Source organism: Ranitomeya imitator, chromosome 1 (assembly GCF_032444005.1).
Source record: "Ranitomeya imitator isolate aRanImi1 chromosome 1, aRanImi1.pri, whole genome shotgun sequence".
Lineage (NCBI taxonomy): Eukaryota > Metazoa > Chordata > Amphibia > Anura > Dendrobatidae > Ranitomeya > Ranitomeya imitator.
In genome coordinates this window covers 778824070-778845317 of record NC_091282.1, presented here as the reverse complement: position 1 = coordinate 778845317, position 21248 = coordinate 778824070, and the positions used below count along the sequence as shown (strand labels likewise).

At 45.9% G+C, this 21248-nt stretch overlaps 1 protein-coding gene across 1 annotated transcript in view; it reads right to left on the bottom strand.

Annotated features, from left to right (window-relative positions):
• Positions 1-4534: 4534 nt before the first annotated feature.
• The window catches only part of KCNK13 (potassium two pore domain channel subfamily K member 13), a 170698-nt gene continuing 153984 nt past the window's right edge, over positions 4535-21248 (bottom strand). Inside the window, exon 2 of the mRNA XM_069745648.1 lies at positions 4535-5526. Within this exon, the coding sequence (XP_069601749.1) occupies positions 4634-5526 (893 nt within the window). The 3' untranslated portion in view covers positions 4535-4633. The remainder of the gene's footprint in view (positions 5527-21248) is intronic.

Sequence of the window (21248 nt, the reverse complement as noted above, 5' to 3'; positions counted from 1 at the left end):
TTGTAAAAAACTAGCAAGAATATTTATTTGTGCAGCTGGAGGATTGTCCTGGCAAAAAAAATTGTGGAAAGCTCTGTAGCATATGTAGAAGTGTCCATGCACTGACAGCAAGCAGAGACCTTGACAGTGGAAATGAAATACCAGGGTATCAGAAGGTTGTGGAATTTCTCTTTAGACAATCATTCTGCTACCGCACATGTCCTGGATGAATCCTTAAGGTCAGAACTTGCAAGTTATCCTCCAATACTTTCCATTACTTATCTAATACTGATCTTCAGATATACTGTGTTGTACTCCATTCACCTCCAGAGCTGCATCCACAATACTTACCTGTACAGAATGACAAATCCTGTATTATACTCCAGAGCTGCATTCACTATTCTGTTGGTGCAGTCACTGTGTACATACATTACATTACTGATCCTGAGTTACATCCTGTATTATACTCCAGAGCTGCACTCACTATTCTGCTGGTGCAGTCACTGTGTACATACATTACATTACCAATCCTGAGTTACATCCTGTATAATATGCCAGAGCTGCACTCACTATTCTGCTGGTGCAGTCACTGTGTACATACATTACATTACTGATCCTGAGTTACATCCTGTATTATACTCCAGAGCTGCACTCACTATTCTGCTGGTGCAGTCACTGTGTACATACATTACTGATCCTGAGTTACATCCTGTATTATACTCCAGAGCTGCACTCACTATTCTGCTGGTGCAGTCACTCTGTACTTACATTACATTACTGATCCTGAGTTACATCCTGTATCATACTCCAGAGCGGCACTCCCTATTCTGCTGGTGCAGTCACTGTGTACATACATTACATTACTGATCCTGAGTTACATCCTGTATTATACTCCAGAGCTGCACTCTCTATTCTGCTGGTGCAGTCACTGTGTACCTACATTACATTACTGATCCTGAATTACATTCTGTATTATACTCCAGAGCTGCGCTCACTATTCTGCTGGTGCAGTCATTGTGTACATACATTATATTACTGATCCTGAGCTGAACCTGCGTTACATCCTGTATTATAACCCAGAGCTACCTGGACATTTCAGCAATACTGCTTCCTGTGCCTACCTCAACCATCGCGGGTGAGTACCAACCTCTACAGTACACAGGCCCATGCCGTCCCCGCCCCCGAGCACCAGATGTTGATAGATTACTAATATTACCCAGGATTGAAGAAAGCAAGATTTACTACAAGGCCAATATTTCTAATGATACCCGTGGCCAGCTGGGATAAGCGACAGAGTCAGCGACTTTGTGCTCCGTCACAACTTTTAACAGTATGGGCGTCTTGAGAACACCAATTCTGTTACCAACATAGCAGACAAGGCAGCCCACAACCAGACAGGCCCTTCTGGCATTTGCCAGAATTGCCAAATGGCCAGTCCGGCCCTGAGTATATACATTATATTACTGATCCTGAGTTACAGTGGGGCAAAAAAGTATTTAGTCAGTCAGCAATAGTGCAAGTTCCACCACTTAAAAAGATGAGAGGCGTCTGTAATTTACATCATAGGTAGACCTCAACTATGGGAGACAAACTGAGAAAAAAAAATCCAGAAAATCACATTGTCTGTTTTTTTAACATTTTATTTGCATATTATGGTGGAAAATAAGTATTTGGTCAGAAACAAAATTTCATCTCAATACTTTGTAATATATCCTTTGTTGGCAATGACAGAGGTCAAACGTTTTCTGTAAGTCTTCACAAGGTTGCCACACACTGTTGTTGGTATGTTGGCCCATTCCTCCATGCAGATCTCCTCTAGAGCAGTGATGTTTTTGGCTTTTCGCTTGGCAACACAGACTTTCAACTCCCTCCAAAGGTTTTCTATAGGGTTGAGATCTGGAGACTGGCTAGGCCACTCCAGGACCTTGAAATGCTTCTTACGAAGCCACTCCTTCGTTGCCCCGGCGGTGTGCTTTGGATCATTGTCATGTTGAAAGGCCCAGCCACGTTTCATCTTCAATGCCCTTGCTGATGGAAGGAGGTTTGCACTCAAAATCTCACAATACATGGCCCCATTCATTCTTTCATGTACCCGGATCAGTCGTCCTGGCCCCTTTGCAGAGAAACAGCCCCAAAGCATGATGTTTCCACCACCATGCTTTACAGTAGGTATGGTGTTTGATGGATGCAACTCAGTATTCTTTTTCTTCCAAACACGACAAGTTGTGTTTCTACCAAACAGTTCCAGTTTGGTTTCATCAGACCATAGGACATTCTCCCAAAACTCCTCTGGATCATCCAAATGCTCTCTAGCAAACTTCAGACGGGCCCGGACATGTACTGGCTTAAGCAGTGGGACACGTCTGGCACTGCAGGATCTGAGTCCATGGTGGCGTAGTGTGTTACTTATGGTAGGCCTTGTTACATTGGTCCCAGCTCTCTGCAGTTCATTCACTAGGTCCCCCCGCGTGGTTCTGGGATTTTTGCTCACCGTTCTTGTGATCATTCTGACCCCACGGGGTGGGATTTTGCGTGGAGCCCCAGATCGAGGGAGATTATCAGTGGTCTTGTATGTCTTCCATTTTCTAATTATTGCTCCCACTGTTGATTTCTTCACTCCAAGCTGGTTGGCTATTGCAGATTCAGTCTTCCCAGCCTGGTGCAGGGCTACAATTTTGTTTCTGGTGTCCTTTGACAGCTCTTTGGTCTTTACCATAGTGGAGTTTGGAGTCAGACTGTTTGAGGGTGTGCACAGGTGTCTTTTTATACTGATAACAAGTTTAAACAGGTGCCATTACTACAGGTAATGAGTGGAGGAAAAAGGAGACTCTTAAAGAAGAAGTTACAGGTCTGTGAGAGCCAGAAATCTTGATTGTTTGTTTCTGACCAAATACTTATTTTCCACCATAATATGCAAATAAATTTTTAAAAAAACAGACAATGTGATTTTCTGGATTTTTTTTTCTCAGTTTGTCTCCCATAGTTGAGGTCTACCTATGATGTAAATTACAGACGCCTCTCATCTTTTTAAGTGGTGGAACTTGCACTATTGCTGACTGACTAAATACTTTTTTGCCCCACTGTACATCCTGTATTATACTCCAGAGCTGCACTCACTATTCTGCTGGTGCAGTCACTGTGTACATGCATTACATTACTGATCCTGAGTTACATCCTGTATTATACTCCAGAGTTGCACTCACTATTCTGCTGGTGCAGTCACTGTGTACATACATTACAATACTGATCCTGAGTTACATCCTGTATTATACTCCAGAGCTGCACTCACTATTCTGTTGGTGCTGTCACTGTGTACATACATTACATTACTGATTAAGTTACATCCTGTATTATATTCCAGAGCTACACTCACTATTCTGCTGGTGCAGTCATTGCGTACATACATTAATTACTGATCCTGAGTTACATCCTGTATTATACCCCAGAACTGCACTCACTATTCTGCTGGTGCAGTCACTGTGTACTTACATTACATTACTGATCCTGAGTTACATCCTGTTTTATACTCCAGAGCGGCGCTCACTAATCTGCTGGTAGAGTCACTGTGTACATACATTACATTACTGATCCTGAGTTACATCCTGTTTTATACAACAGAGCTGCACTCACTATTCTGTTAGTGCCTTAACTGTGTACATACATTACATTACTGATGTATAATGTATATATACAGTGACTGCACTAGGAGAATAGTGAGTGCAGCTCTGGAGTATAATACAAGATGTAACTCAGGATCAGTACAGGATCAGTAATGTAATGTATGTACACAGTGACTGCACCAGCAGAATAGTGAGCGCAGCTCTGGAGTATAATGCAGGTGGTAAATTCAGGATCAGTAATGTAATGTATGTACACAGTGACTGCACCAGCAGCATAGTGAGTGCAGCTCTGGAGTATAATACAGGAGGTAACTCTGGATCAGTATGGGATCAGTAATGTAATGTATGTACAGTGACTGCACCAGCAAAATACTGAGCGCACCTCTGGAGTATAATACAGGATGTAACTCAGGATCAGTACAGGATCAGTAATGTATGTACACAGTGACAGCACCAGCAGAATAGTTAGTGCAGCTCTGGAGCATAATACAGGATGTATCTCAGGATTAGTACAGGATCAGTAATGTAATGTATGTAATTAGTGACTGCTCCAGCAGAATAGTGAGTGCAGCTCTGGGTTATAATACAGGATGTAACTCAGGATCAGTAATACTCTGTACACAGTGACTGCACCAGCAGAATAATGAGTGCAGCTCTGGAGTATAATACAGGATGTAACTCAGGAACAGTAATGTAATGTATGTACACAGAGACTGCACCAGCAGAATAGTGAGTGCAGCTCTAGGGTATAATACAGGATGTAACTCGGGGTCAGTAATGTAATGTATGTACACAGTGACTCCACCAGCAGAATAGTGAGTGCAGCTCTGGGGTATAATACATGATGTAACTCAGGATCAGTAATGTAATGTATGTACACAGTGACTCCACCAGCAGAATAATGAGTGCAGCTCCGGGGTATAATACAGGATGTAACTCAGGACCAGTGCTGTCACATATTCATGAATTCTTTGTCTCACATTCATACTTAGTATGTGAATGACAGGACGTTCTATTGTTGCCATGAAGAACATTCACCTGTCCACACTAGTTTCAGCAAGTCTGTTATTCATAATTGCTAATGCCCCCACTCCTCCTGAAAAGCCATTGTGCCTGGAGCTGGTGCCGATTTGCCGGGGGTAGCCGTTAGCCGTCTCCGACAGCTGTTTCTGCATAATGGCCAAGGAGACCTTATTAGAGGCCAAGAAGTCTTTCATGGAGATCATCTCCCCGGACATTCTCCTGCCGTCAGTCTCGCTCTCGTAGACGCCGTCTGTTTCTATGGATATGTTGCGCCTCGTCCGTACATTTCCCGGCATCACCACATTCCTCTTTGTCCTACATAATTTTCTTTGGCATTTCTGGCAGCAGCGACATTCCAGTTTTTTTAATATCCAGTTGACGCACTGTTTAATGACTATGGAGATGACGTTGAATAAGGAGTAAATGCAGCAGACCCCCATGAAGATGAAGATAAAGTTGCCGCATCGGTAAAGTCCTTGGTTCTCATATTTGGCTTTCTGGCTACTAACCATATCCCCAAATCCTATAGTGCTGAAGGCAACAAAGCAAAAGTAGAGGGAGTCAAAGTATCCCCACCCTTCAATGGGCGAGAACATGGCGGAGGCACAGCAAGATATAATGATGGATGCCAGGCATAATATTAGCATCACATAATAGACCGAGGGCTTCCATCCAGACAGACTGTCCACCTCGGAGGTACCTGAGTCCCGACGCGTTTCGGTGGGAATGCCGTCCTTCCTCCTAAGCTGCCTCTCGTGACAGGATTTCATTACGTAAGCTATGACCGTAATTAGACGCTCCAAGAAAAGGTTAAAAAACAAGATGGTGGCAGCGCAACCGATCAGACCATAGAAAATCAGGAAAATCTTTCCGGTAATGGTGGCCGGAGTCGTCATGCCAAACCCTGCAACAGAAGCAGAAAAGATGTCAGGAATTTGATGTCAGCACCACATACAGAACAGAGGGGAAGATGTCAGCACCACATACAGAACAGAGGAGAAGATGTCAGCGTAACATTCAGAACAGAAGAGGTGATGTCAGCGTCACATACAGAACAGAGGAGATGTCAGCGTCACATAGAGATCAGAGGAGATGATGTCAGCGCCACATACAGAACAGAGGAGATGATGTCAGCGTCACATAGAGATCAGAGGAGATGATGTCAGCACCACATACAGAACAGAGGAGATGTCAGCGTCACATAGAGATCAGAGGAGATGATGTCAGCGTCACATACAGAACAGAGGAGATGATGTCAGCGTCACATACAGAACAGAGGAGAAGATGTCAGCGCCACATAGAGAACAGAGGAGGTGATGTCAGCACTACATACAGAACAGAGGAGATGATGTCAGCGCCACATAGAGAACAGAGGAGGTGATGTCAGCGTCACATACAGAACAGAGGAGAAGATGTCAGCACTACATACAGAACAGAGGAGATGATGTCAGCGTCACATACAGAACAGAGGAGAAGATGTCAGCGTCACATACAGAACAGAGGAGAAGATGTCAGCACTACATACAGATCAGAGGAGAAGATGTCAGCGTCACATACAGAACAGAGGAGATGTCAGCGTCACATAGAGATCAGAGGAGAAGATGTCAGCGTCACATACAGATCAGAGGAGATGATGTCAGCACCACATACAGAACAGAGGAGATGATGTCAGCGCCACATAGAGATCAGAGGAGATGATGTCAGCGCAACATGCAGAACAGAGCAGAAGATGTCAGCGCCACATACAGATTAGAGGAGATGTCAGTGCCACATAGAGAACTGAGGAGATGATGTCAGCGCAACATACAGAACAGAGGAGATGATGTCAGCGTCACATACAGAACAGAGGAGATGATGTCAGCGCCACATACAGAACAGAGGAGAAGATGTCAGCGTCACATACAGATCAGAGGAGATGATGTCAGCACTACATACAGAACAGAGGAGATGATGTTAGCGTCACATAGAGATCAGAGGAGATGATGTCAGCGTCACATACAGAACAGAGGAGAAGATGTCAGCGTCACATACAGATCAGAGGAGATGATGTCAGCACTACATACAGAACAGAGGAGATGATGTTAGCGTCACATAGAGATCAGAGGAGATGTCAGCCTCACATACAGAACAGAGGAGATGATGTCAGCGCCATATACAGAACAAAGGAGAAGATGTCAGCGTCACATACAGATCAGAGGAGAAGATGTCAGCGTCACATACAGAACAGAGGAGAAGATGTCAGCACCACATACAGAACAGAGGAGATGTCAGCGTCACATAGAGATCAGAGGAGATGATGTCAGCGTCACATACAGAACAGAGGAGATGTCAGCGTCACATAGAGATCAGAGATGATGTCAGCGTCACATACAGAACAGAGGAGATGATGTCAGCGTCACATACAGAACAGAGGAGATGATGTCAATGTCACATACAGAACAGAGGAGAAGATGTCAGCATCACATACAGAACAGAGGAGATGATGTCAGCGTCACATACAGAACAGAGGAGATGATGTCAGCGTCACATACAGATCAGAGGAGATGATGTCAGCGCCACATACAGAACAGAGGAGAAGATTTCAGCACCACATACAGAACAGAGGAGATGATGTCAGCGTCACATACAGAACAGAGGAGAAGATGTCAGCACCACATACAGAACAGAGGAGATGATGTCAGCGTCACATACAGAACAGAGGAGATGATGTCAGCGCCACATACAGATCAGAGGAGAAGATTTCAGCACCACATACAGAACAGAGGAGATGATGTCACCGTCACATACAGAACAGAGGAGAAGATGTCAGCGTCACATACAGAACAGAGGAGAAGATTTCAGCACCACATACAGAACAGAGGAGATGATGTCAGCCTCACATACAGAACAGAGGAGAAGATGTCAGCGTCACATACAGAACAGAGGAGATGATGTCAGCGTCACATACAGAACAGAGGAGATGATGTCAGCGTCACATACAGATCAGAGGAGAAGATTTCAGCACCACATACAGAACAGAGGAGATGATGTCAGCGTCACATACAGAACAGAGGAGAAGATGTCAGCGTCACATACAGAACAGAGGAGATGATGTCAGCGTCACATACAGAACAGAGGAGAAGATGTCAGCACCACATACAGAACAGAGGAGATGATGTCAGCGTCACATACAGAACAGAGGAGAAGATGTCAGCACCACATACAGAACAGAGGAGATGATGTCAGCGTCACATACAGAACAGAGGAGATGATGTCAGCGTCACATACAGATCAGAGGAGAAGATTTCAGCACCACATACAGAACAGAGGAGATGATGTCAGCGTCACATACAGAACAGAGGAGATGATGTCAGCGTCACATACAGAACAGAGGAGAAGATTTCAGCACCACATACAGAACAGAGGAGATGATGTCAGCGTCACATACAGAACAGAGGAGAAGATTTCAGCACCACATACAGAACAGAGGAGATGATGTCAGCCTCACATACAGAACAGAGGAGATGATGTCAGCGTCACATACAGAACAGAGGAGATGATGTCAGCGTCACATACAGAACAGAGGAGAAGATGTCAGCGTCACATACAGAAAAGAGGAGAAGATGTCAGCGTCACATACAGAACAGAGGAGAAGATGTCAGCACCACATACAGAACAGAGGAGAAGATGTCAGCACCACATACAGAACAGAGGAGATGATGTCAGCGTCACATACAGAACAGAGGAGATGATGTCAGCGCCACATACAGAACAGAGGAGAAGATGTCAGCACCACATACAGAACAGAGGAGATGATGTCAGCGTCACATACAGAACAGAGGAGATGATGTCAGCGCCACATACAGAACAGAGGAGATGATGTCAGCGTCACATACAGAACAGAGGAGATGATGTCAGCACCACATACAGAACAGAGGAGAAGATGTCAGCGTCACATACAGAACAGAGGAGAAGATGTCAGCGCCACATACAGAACAGAGGAGATGATGTCAGCCTCACATACAGAACAGAGGAGATGATGTCAGCGTCACATACAGAACAGAGGAGAAGATGTCAGCGTCACATACAGAACAGAGGAGATGTCAGCGCCACATACAGAACAGAGGAGATGATGTCAGCGTCACATACAGATCAGAGATGATGTCAGCGCAACATACAGAACAGAGGAGATGTCAGCGTCACATAGAGATCAGAGGAGAAGATGTCAGCGTCACATACAGATCAGAGGAGATGATGTCAGCGCAACATACAGAACAGAGGAGAAGATGTCAGCGTCACATTGAGATCATAGGAGATGATGTCAGCGCAACATGCAGAACAGAGCAGAAGATGTCAGCGCCACATACAGATTAGAGGAGATGTCAGTGCCACATAGAGAACTGAGGAGATGATGTCAGCACTACATACAGATCAGAGGAGATGATGTCAGCGCAACATACAGAACAGAGGAGAAGATGTCAGCACTACATACAGATCAGAGGAGATGATGTTAGCACTACATACAGATCAGAGGAGATGATGTTAGCACTACATACAGATCAGAGGAGAAGATGTCAGCGTCACATACAGAACAGAGGAGAAGATGTCAGCGTCACATACAGATCAGAGGAGATGATGTTAGCACTACATACAGATCAGAGGAGAAGATGTCAGCGTCACATACAGAACAGAGGAGATGATGTCAGCGTCACATACAGAACAGAGGAGAAGATGTCAGCACCACATACAGAACAGAGGAGATGATGTCAGCGTCACATAGAGATCAGAGGAGATGATGTCAGCGTCACATACAGAACAGAGGAGATGATGTCAGCGTCACATACAGAACAGAGGAGATGATGTCAATGTCACATACAGAACAGAGGAGAAGATGTCAGCACCACATACAGAACAGAGGAGATGATGTCAGCGTCACATAGAGATCAGAGGAGATGATGTCAGCGCCACATACAGAACAGAGGAGATGTCAGCGTCACATAGAGATCAGAGGAGATGATGTCAGCGCCACATACAGAACAGAGGAGAAGATTTCAGCACCACATACAGAACAGAGGAGATGATGTCAGCGTCACATACAGAACAGAGGAGAAGATGTCAGCACCACATACAGAACAGAGGAGATGATGTCAGCGTCACATACAGAACAGAGGAGATGATGTCAGCGTCACATACAGAACAGAGGAGAAGATGTCAGCACCACATACAGAACAGAGGAGATGATGTCAGCGCCACATACAGAACAGAGGAGATGATGTCAGCGTCACATACAGAACAGAGGAGAAGATGTCAGCACCACATACAGAACAGAGGAGATGATGTCAGCGTCACATACAGAACAGAGGAGAAGATGTCAGCGTCACATACAGAACAGAGGAGATGATGTCAGCACCACATACAGAACAGAGGAGAAGATGTCAGCGTCACATACAGAACAGAGGAGAAGATTTCAGCACCACATACAGAACAGAGGAGATGATGTCAGCGTCACATACAGAACAGAGGAGATGATGTCAGCGTCACATACAGAACAGAGGAGATGATGTCAGCACCACATACAGAACAGAGGAGAAGATGTCAGCACCACATACAGAACAGAGGAGAAGATGTCAGCACCACATACAGAACAGAGGAGAAGATGTCAGCGTCACATACAGAACAGAGGAGAAGATGTCAGCGCCACATACAGAACAGAGGAGATGATGTCAGCGTCACATACAGAACAGAGGAGATGATGTCAGCGCCACATACAGAACAGAGGAGATGATGTCAGCACCACATACAGAACAGAGGAGAAGATGTCAGCGCCACATACAGAACAGAGGAGATGATGTCAGCGTCACATACAGAACAGAGGAGATGATGTCAGCGCCACATACAGAACAGAGGAGATGATGTCAGCGTCACATACAGAACAGAGGAGATGATGTCAGCACCACATACAGAACAGAGGAGAAGATGTCAGCACCACATACAGAACAGAGGAGATGATGTCAGCGTCACATACAGAACAGAGGAGATGATGTCAGCACCACATACAGAACAGAGGAGATGATGTCAGCGTCACATACAGAACAGAGGAGAAGATGTCAGCACCACATACAGAACAGAGGAGATGATGTCAGCGTCACATACAGAACAGAGGAGATGATGTCAGCGCCACATACAGAACAGAGGAGATGATGTCAGCGTCACATACAGAACAGAGGAGATGATGTCAGCACCACATACAGAACAGAGGAGAAGATGTCAGCACCACATACAGAACAGAGGAGATGATGTCAGCGTCACATACAGAACAGAGGAGATGATGTCAGCACCACATACAGAACAGAGGAGATGATGTCAGCGTCACATACAGAACAGAGGAGAAGATGTCAGCACCACATACAGAACAGAGGAGATGATGTCAGCGTCACATACAGAACAGAGGAGATGATGTCAGCGCCACATACAGAACAGAGGAGAAGATGTCAGCGTCACATACAGAACAGAGGAGATGATGTCAGCGTCACATACAGAACAGAGGAGATGATGTCAGCGTCACATACAGAACAGAGGAGATGATGTCAGCACCACATACAGAACAGAGGAGAAGATGTCAGCGTCACATACAGATCAGAGGAGATGATGTCAGCGTCACATATAGAACAGAGGAGATGATGTCAGCCTCACATACAGAACAGAGGAGAAGATGTCAGCGTCACATACAGAACAGAGGAGAAGATGTCAGCGTCACATACAGAACAGAGGAGAAGATGTCAGCACCACATACAGAACAGAGGAGAAGATGTCAGCACCACATACAGAACAGAGGAGATGATGTCAGCGTCACATACAGAACAGAGGAGATGATGTCAGCACCACATACAGAACAGAGGAGATGATGTCAGCACCACATACAGAACAGAGGAGATGATGTCAGCGTCACATACAGAACAGAGGAGAAGATGTCAGCACCACATACAGAACAGAGGAGATGATGTCAGCGTCACATACAGAACAGAGGAGATGATGTCAGCGCCACATACAGAACAGAGGAGATGATGTCAGCGTCACATACAGAACAGAGGAGATGATGTCAGCGTCACATACAGAACAGAGGAGAAGATTTCAGCACCACATACAGAACAGAGGAGAAGATGTCAGCGTCACATACAGAACAGAGGAGATGATGTCAGCGTCACATACAGAACAGAGGAGAAGATGTCAGCGTCACATACAGAACAGAGGAGATGATGTCAGCCTCACATACAGAACAGAGGAGATGATGTCAGCGCCATATACAGAACAAAGGAGAAGATGTCAGCCTCACATACAGATCAGAGGAGAAGATGTCAGCGTCACATACAGAACAGAGGAGAAGATGTCAGCACCACATACAGAACAGAGGAGATGTCAGCGTCACATAGAGATCAGAGGAGATGATGTCAGCGTCACATACAGAACAGAGGAGATGTCAGCGTCACATACAGAACAGAGGAGATGATGTCAGCGTCACATACAGAACAGAGGAGATGATGTCAGCGTCACATACAGAACAGAGGAGATGATGTCAATGTCACATACAGAACAGAGGAGAAGATGTCAGCACCACATACAGAACAGAGGAGATGATGTCAGCGTCACATAGAGATCAGAGGAGATGATGTCAGCGCCACATACAGAACAGAGGAGATGTCAGCGTCACATAGAGATCAGAGGAGATGATGTCAGCGCCACATACAGAACAGAGGAGATATCAGCGTCACATAGAGATCAGAGGAGATGATGTCAGCGCCACATACAGAACAGAGGAGAAGATTTCAGCACCACATACAGAACAGAGGAGATGATGTCAGCGTCACATACAGAACAGAGGAGAAGATGTCAGCACCACATACAGAACAGAGGAGATGATGTCAGCGTCACATACAGAACAGAGGAGATGATGTCAGCGTCACATACAGATCAGAGGAGAAGATTTCAGCACCACATACAGAACAGAGGAGATGATGTCAGCGTCACATACAGAACAGAGGAGAAGATGTCAGCGTCACATACAGAACAGAGGAGAAGATTTCAGCACCACATACAGAACAGAGGAGATGATGTCAGCCTCACATACAGAACAGAGGAGAAGATGTCAGCGTCACATACAGAACAGAGGAGATGATGTCAGCGTCACATACAGAACAGAGGAGATGATGTCAGCGTCACATACAGATCAGAGGAGAAGATTTCAGCACCACATACAGAACAGAGGAGATGATGTCAGCGTCACATACAGAACAGAGGAGAAGATGTCAGCACCACATACAGAACAGAGGAGATGATGTCAGCGTCACATACAGAACAGAGGAGATGATGTCAGCGTCACATACAGATCAGAGGAGAAGATTTCAGCACCACATACAGAACAGAGGAGATGATGTCAGCGTCACATACAGAACAGAGGAGAAGATGTCAGCGTCACATACAGAACAGAGGAGAAGATTTCAGCACCACATACAGAACAGAGGAGAAGATGTCAGCCTCACATACAGAACAGAGGAGATGATGTCAGCGTCACATACAGAACAGAGGAGATGATGTCAGCGTCACATACAGAACAGAGGAGATGATGTCAGCGTCACATACAGAACAGAGGAGATGATGTCAGCGTCACATACAGAACAGAGGAGATGTCAGCGTCACATAGAGATCAGAGGAGATGATGTCAGCGCCACATACAGAACAGAGGAGATATCAGCGTCACATAGAGATCAGAGGAGATGATGTCAGCGCCACATACAGAACAGAGGAGAAGATTTCAGCACCACATACAGAACAGAGGAGATGATGTCAGCGTCACATACAGAACAGAGGAGAAGATGTCAGCACCACATACAGAACAGAGGAGATGATGTCAGCGTCACATACAGAACAGAGGAGATGATGTCAGCGCCACATACAGAACAGAGGAGATGATGTCAGCACCACATACAGAACAGAGGAGAAGATGTCAGCGTCACATACAGAACAGAGGAGAAGATTTCAGCACCACATACAGAACAGAGGAGAAGATGTCAGCGTCACATACAGAACAGAGGAGATGATGTCAGCACCACATACAGAACAGAGGAGAAGATGTCAGCGTCACATACAGAACAGAGGAGAAGATTTCAGCACCACATACAGAACAGAGGAGATGATGTCAGCGTCACATACAGAACAGAGGAGATGATGTCAGCGTCACATACAGAACAGAGGAGATGATGTCAGCACCACATACAGAACAGAGGAGATGATGTCAGCACCACATACAGAACAGAGGAGAAGATGTCAGCGCCACATACAGAACAGAGGAGATGATGTCAGCGCCACATACAGAACAGAGGAGATGATGTCAGCGTCACATACAGAACAGAGGAGATGATGTCAGCGTCACATACAGAACAGAGGAGAAGATGTCAGCACCACATACAGAACAGAGGAGAAGATGTCAGCGCCACATACAGAACAGAGGAGATGATGTCAGCGTCACATACAGAACAGAGGAGATGATGTCAGCGCCACATACAGAACAGAGGAGATGATGTCAGCGTCACATACAGAACAGAGGAGATGATGTCAGCACCACATACAGAACAGAGGAGAAGATGTCAGCACCACATACAGAACAGAGGAGATGATGTCAGCGTCACATACAGAACAGAGGAGATGATGTCAGCACCACATACAGAACAGAGGAGATGATGTCAGCGTCACATACAGAACAGAGGAGATGATGTCAGCGCCACATACAGAACAGAGGAGAAGATTTCAGCACCACATACAGAACAGAGGAGAAGATGTCAGCGTCACATACAGAACAGAGGAGATGATGTCAGCGTCACATACAGAACAGAGGAGATGATGTCAGCGTCACATACAGAACAGAGGAGATGATGTCAGCGTCACATACAGAACAGAGGAGATGATGTCAGCGTCACATACAGAACAGAGGAGGTGATGTCAGCACCACATACAGAACAGAGGAGAAGATGTCAGCGTCACATACAGATCAGAGGAGATGATGTCAGCGTCACATATAGAACAGAGGAGATGATGTCAGCCTCACATACAGAACAGAGGAGAAGATGTCAGCGTCACATACAGAACAGAGGAGAAGATGTCAGCGTCACATACAGAACAGAGGAGAAGATGTCAGCACCACATACAGAACAGAGGAGATGATGTCAGCACCACATACAGAACAGAGGAGATGATGTCAGCGTCACATACAGAACAGAGGAGATGATGTCAGCACCACATACAGAACAGAGGAGATGATGTCAGCGTCACATACAGAACAGAGGAGATGATGTCAGCGTCACATACAGAACAGAGGAGATGATGTCAGCACCACATACAGAACAGAGGAGATGATGTCAGCACCACATACAGAACAGAGGAGATGATGTCAGCGTCACATACAGAACAGAGGAGAAGATGTCAGCACCACATACAGAACAGAGGAGAAGATGTCAGCGTCACATACAGAACAGAGGAGATGATGTCAGCACCACATACAGAACAGAGGAGATGATGTCAGCACCACATACAGAACAGAGGAGATGATGTCAGCGTCACATACAGAACAGAGGAGAAGATGTCAGCACCACATACAGAACAGAGGAGATGATGTCAGCGTCACATACAGAACAGAGGAGGTGATGTCAGCGTCACATACAGAACAGAGGAGATGATGTCAGCGTCACATACAGAACAGAGGAGAAGATTTCAGCACCACATACAGAACAGAGGAGGTGATGTCAGCGTCACATACAGAACAGAGGAGATGATGTCAGCGTCACATACAGAACAGAGGAGAAGATTTCAGCACCACATACAGAACAGAGGAGAAGATGTCAGCGTCACATACAGAACAGAGGAGATGATGTCAGCGTCACATACAGAACAGAGGAGATGATGTCAGCGTCACATACAGAACAGAGGAGATGATGTCAGCGTCACATACAGAACAGAGGAGAAGATTTCAGCACCACATACAGAACAGAGGAGAAGATGTCAGCGTCACATACAGAACAGAGGAGATGATGTCAGCGTCACATACAGAACAGAGGAGAAGATGTCAGCGTCACATACAGAACAGAGGAGATGATGTCAGCCTCACATACAGAACAGAGGAGATGATGTCAGCACCACATACAGAACAGAGGAGATGTCAGCGTCACATAGAGATCAGAGGAGATGTCAGCGTCACATACAGAACAGAGGAGATGTCAGCGTCACATACAGAACAGAGGAGATGTCAGCGTCACATACAGAACAGAGGAGATGATGTCAGCGTCACATACAGAACAGAGGAGATGATGTCAGCGTCACATACAGAACAGAGGAGATGATGTCAATGTCACATACAGAACAGAGGAGAAGATGTCAGCACCACATACAGAACAGAGGAGATGATGTCAGCGTCACATAGAGATCAGAGGAGATGATGTCAGCGCCACATACAGAACAGAGGAGATGTCAGCGTCACATAGAGATCAGAGGAGATGATGTCAGCGCCACATACAGAACAGAGGAGATATCAGCGTCACATAGAGATCAGAGGAGATGATGTCAGCGCCACATACAGAACAGAGGAGAAGATTTCAGCACCACATACAGAACAGAGGAGATGATGTCAGCGTCACATACAGAACAGAGGAGAAGATGTCAGCACCACATACAGAACAGAGGAGATGATGTCAGCGTCACATACAGAACAGAGGAGATGATGTCAGCGTCACATACAGATCAGAGGAGAAGATTTCAGCACCACATACAGAACAGAGGAGATGATGTCAGCGTCACATACAGAACAGAGGAGAAGATGTCAGCGTCACATACAGAACAGAGGAGAAGATTTCAGCACCACATACAGAACAGAGGAGATGATGTCAGCCTCACATACAGAACAGAGGAGAAGATGTCAGCGTCACATACAGAACAGAGGAGATGATGTCAGCGTCACATACAGAACAGAGGAGATGATGTCAGCGTCACATACAGATCAGAGGAGAAGATTTCAGCACCACATACAGAACAGAGGAGATGATGTCAGCGTCACATACAGAACAGAGGAGAAGATGTCAGCACCACATACAGAACAGAGGAGATGATGTCAGCGTCACATACAGAACAGAGGAGATGATGTCAGCGTCACATACAGATCAGAGGAGAAGATTTCAGCACCACATACAGAACAGAGGAGATGATGTCAGCGTCACATACAGAACAGAGGAGAAGATGTCAGCGTCACATACAGAACAGAGGAGAAGATTTCAGCACCACATACAGAACAGAGCAGAAGATGTCAGCACCACATACAGAACAGAGGAGAAGATGTCAGCGTCACATACAGAACAGAGGAGATGATGTCAGCGTCACATACAGAACAGAGGAGATGATGTCAGCGTCACATACAGAACAGAGGAGATGATGTCAGCGTCACATACAGAACAGAGGAGAAGATGTCAGCGTCACATAGAGATCAGAGGAGATGATGTCAGCGCCACATACAGAACAGAGGAGATATCAGCGTCACATAGAGATCAGAGGAGATGATGTCAGCGCCACATACAGAACAGAGGAGAAGATTTCAGCACCACATACAGAACAGAGGAGATGATGTCAGCGTCACATACAGAACAGAGGAGAAGATGTCAGCACCACATACAGAACAGAGGAGATGATGTCAGCGTCACATACAGAACAGAGGAGATGATGTCAGCGCCACATACAGAACAGAGGAGAAGATGTCAGCGTCACATACAGAACAGAGGAGATGATGTCAGCACCACATACAGAACAGAGGAGAAGATGTCAGCGTCACATACAGAACAGAGGAGAAGATTTCAGCACCACATACAGAACAGAGGAGATGATGTCAGCGTCACATACAGAACAGAGGAGATGATGTCAGCGTCACATACAGAACAGAGGAGATGATGTCAGCGCCACATACAGAACAGAGGAGATGATGTCAGCACCACATACAGAACAGAGGAGAAGATGTCAGCGCCACATACAGAACAGAGGAGATGATGTCAGCGCCACATACAGAACAGAGGAGATGATGTCAGCGTCACATACAGAACAGAGGAGATGATGTCAGCGTCACATACAGAACAGAGGAGAAGATGTCAGCACCACATACAGAACAGAGGAGAAGATGTCAGCGCCACATACAGAACAGAGGAGATGATGTCAGCGTCACATACAGAACAGAGGAGATGATGTCAGCGCCACATACAGAACAGAGGAGATGATGTCAGCGTCACATACAGAACAGAGGAGATGATGTCAGCACCACATACAGAACAGAGGAGAAGATGTCAGCACCACATACAGAACAGAGGAGATGATGTCAGCGTCACATACAGAACAGAGGAGATGATGTCAGCACCACATACAGAACAGAGGAGATGATGTCAGCGTCACATACAGAACAGAGGAGAAGATGTCAGCACCACATACAGAACAGAGGAGATGATGTCAGCGTCACATACAGAACAGAGGAGATGATGTCAGCGCCACATACAGAACAGAGGAGAAGATTTCAGCACCACATACAGAACAGAGGAGAAGATGTCAGCGTCACATACAGAACAGAGGAGATGATGTCAGCGTCACATACAGAACAGAGGAGATGATGTCAGCGTCACATACAGAACAGAGGAGATGATGTCAGCGTCACATACAGAACAGAGGAGATGATGTCAGCGTCACATACAGAACAGAGGAGGTGATGTCAGCACCACATACAGAACAGAGGAGAAGATGTCAGCGTCACATACAGAACAGAGGAGATGATGTCAGCGTCACATATAGAACAGAGGAGATGATGTCAGCCTCACATACAGAACAGAGGAGAAGATGTCAGCGTCACATACAGAACAGAGGAGAAGATGTCAGCGTCACATACAGAACAGAGGAGATGATGTCAGCGTCACATACAGAACAGAGGAGATGATGTCAGCACCACATACAGAACAGAGGAGATGATGTCAGCGTCACATACAGAACAGAGGAGATGATGTCAGCGTCACATACAGAACAGAGGAGATGATGTCAGCACCACATACAGAACAGAGGAGATGATGTCAGCACCACATACAGAACAGAGGAGATGATGTCAGCGTCACATACAGAACAGAGGAGAAGATGTCAGCACCACATACAGAACAGAGGAGAAGATGTCAGCGTCACATACAGAACAGAGGAGATGATGTCAGCACCACATACAGAACAGAGGAGATGATGTCAGCACCACATACAGAACAGAGGAGATGATGTCAGCGTCACATACAGAACAGAGGAGAAGATGTCAGCACCACATACAGAACAGAGGAGATGATGTCAGCGTCACATACAGAACAGAGGAGGTGATGTCAGCGTCACATACAGAACAGAGGAGATGATGTCAGCGTCACATACAGAACAGAGGAGAAGATTTCAGCACCACATACAGAACAGAGGAGAAGATGTCAGCGTCACATACAGAACAGAGGAGATGATGTCAGCGTCACATACAGAACAGAGGAGAAGATGTCAGCGTCACATACAGAACAGAGGAGAAGATTTCAGCACCACATACAGAACAGAGGAGAAGATGTCAGCGTCACATACAGAACAGAGGAGATGATGTCAGCGTCACATACAGAACAGAGGAGATGATGTCAGCGTCACATACAGAACAGAGGAGAAGATTTCAGCACCACATACAGAACAGAGGAGAAGATGTCAGCGTCACATACAGAACAGAGGAGATGATGTCAGCGTCACATACAGAACAGAGGAGAAGATGTCAGCGTCACATACAGAACAGAGGAGATGATGTCAGCCTCACATACAGAACAGAGGAGATGATGTCAGCACCACATACAGAACAGAGGAGATGTCAGCGTCACATAGAGATCAGAGGAGATGTCAGCGTCACATACAGAACAGAGGAGATGTCAGCGTCACATACAGAACAGAGGAGATGTCAGCGTCACATACAGAACAGAGGAGATGATGTCAGCGTCACATACAGAACAGAGGAGATGATGTCAGCGTCACATACAGAACAGAGGAGATGATGTCAATGTCACATACAGAACAGAGGAGAAGATGTCAGCACCACATACAGAACAGAGGAGATGATGTCAGCGTCACATAGAGATCAGAGGAGATGATGTCAGCGCCACATACAGAACAGAGGAGATGTCAGCGTCACATAGAGATCAGAGGAGATGATGTCAGCGCCACATACAGAACAGAGGAGATATCAGCGTCACATAGAGATCAGAGGAGATGATGTCAGCGCCACATACAGAACAGAGGAGAAGATTTCAGCACCACATACAGAACAGAGGAGATGATGTCAGCGTCACATACAGAACAGAGGAGAAGATGTCAGCACCACATACAGAACAGAGGAGATGATGTCAGCGTCACATACAGAACAGAGGAGATGATGTCAGCGTCACATACAGATCAGAGGAGAAGATTTCAGCACCACATACAGAACAGAGGAGATGATGTCAGCGTCACATACAGAACAGAGGAGAAGATGTCAGCGTCACATACAGAACAGAGGAGAAGATTTCAGCACCACATACAGAACAGAGGAGATGATGTCAGCCTCACATACAGAACAGAGGAGAAGATGTCAGCGTCACATACAGAACAGAGGAGATGATGTCAGCGTCACATACAGAACAGAGGAGATGATGTCAGCGTCACATACAGATCAGAGGAGAAGATTTCAGCACCACATACAGAACAGAGGAGATGATGTCAGCGTCACATACAGAACAGAGGAGAAGATGTCAGCACCACATACAGAACAGAGGAGATGATGTCAGCGTCACATACAGAACAGAGGAGATGATGTCAGCGTCACATACAGATCAGAGGAGAAGATTTCAGCACCACATACAGAACAGAGGAGATGATGTCAGCCTCACATACAGAACAGAGGAGAAGATGTCAGCGTCACATACAGAACAGAGGAGATGATGTCAGCGTCACATACAGAACAGAGGAGATGATGTCAGCGTCACATACAGATCAGAGGAGAAGATTTCAGCACCACATACAGAACAGAGGAGATGATGTCAGCGTCACATACAGAACAGAGGAGAAGATGTCAGCACCACATACAGAACAGAGGAGATGATGTCAGCGTCACATACAGAACAGAGGAGATGATGTCAGCGTCACATACAGAACAGAGGAGAAGATGTCAGCGTCACATACAGAACAGAGGAGAAGATTTCAGCACCACATACAGAACAGAGGAGAAGATGTCAGCCTCACATACAGAACAGAGGAGATGATGTCAGCGTCACATACAGAACAGAGGAGATGATGTCAGCGTCACATACAGAACAGAGGAGATGATGTCAGCGTCACATACAGAACAGAGGAGATGATGTCAGCGTCACATACAGAACAGAGGAGAAGATGTCAGCGTCACATACAGAAAAGAGGAGAAGATGTCAGCGTCACATACAGAACAGAGGAGAAGATGTCAGCGTCACATACAGAAAAGAGGAGAAGATGTCAGCGTCACATACAGAACAGAGGAGAAGATGTCAGCACCACATACAGAACAGAGGAGAAGATGTCAGC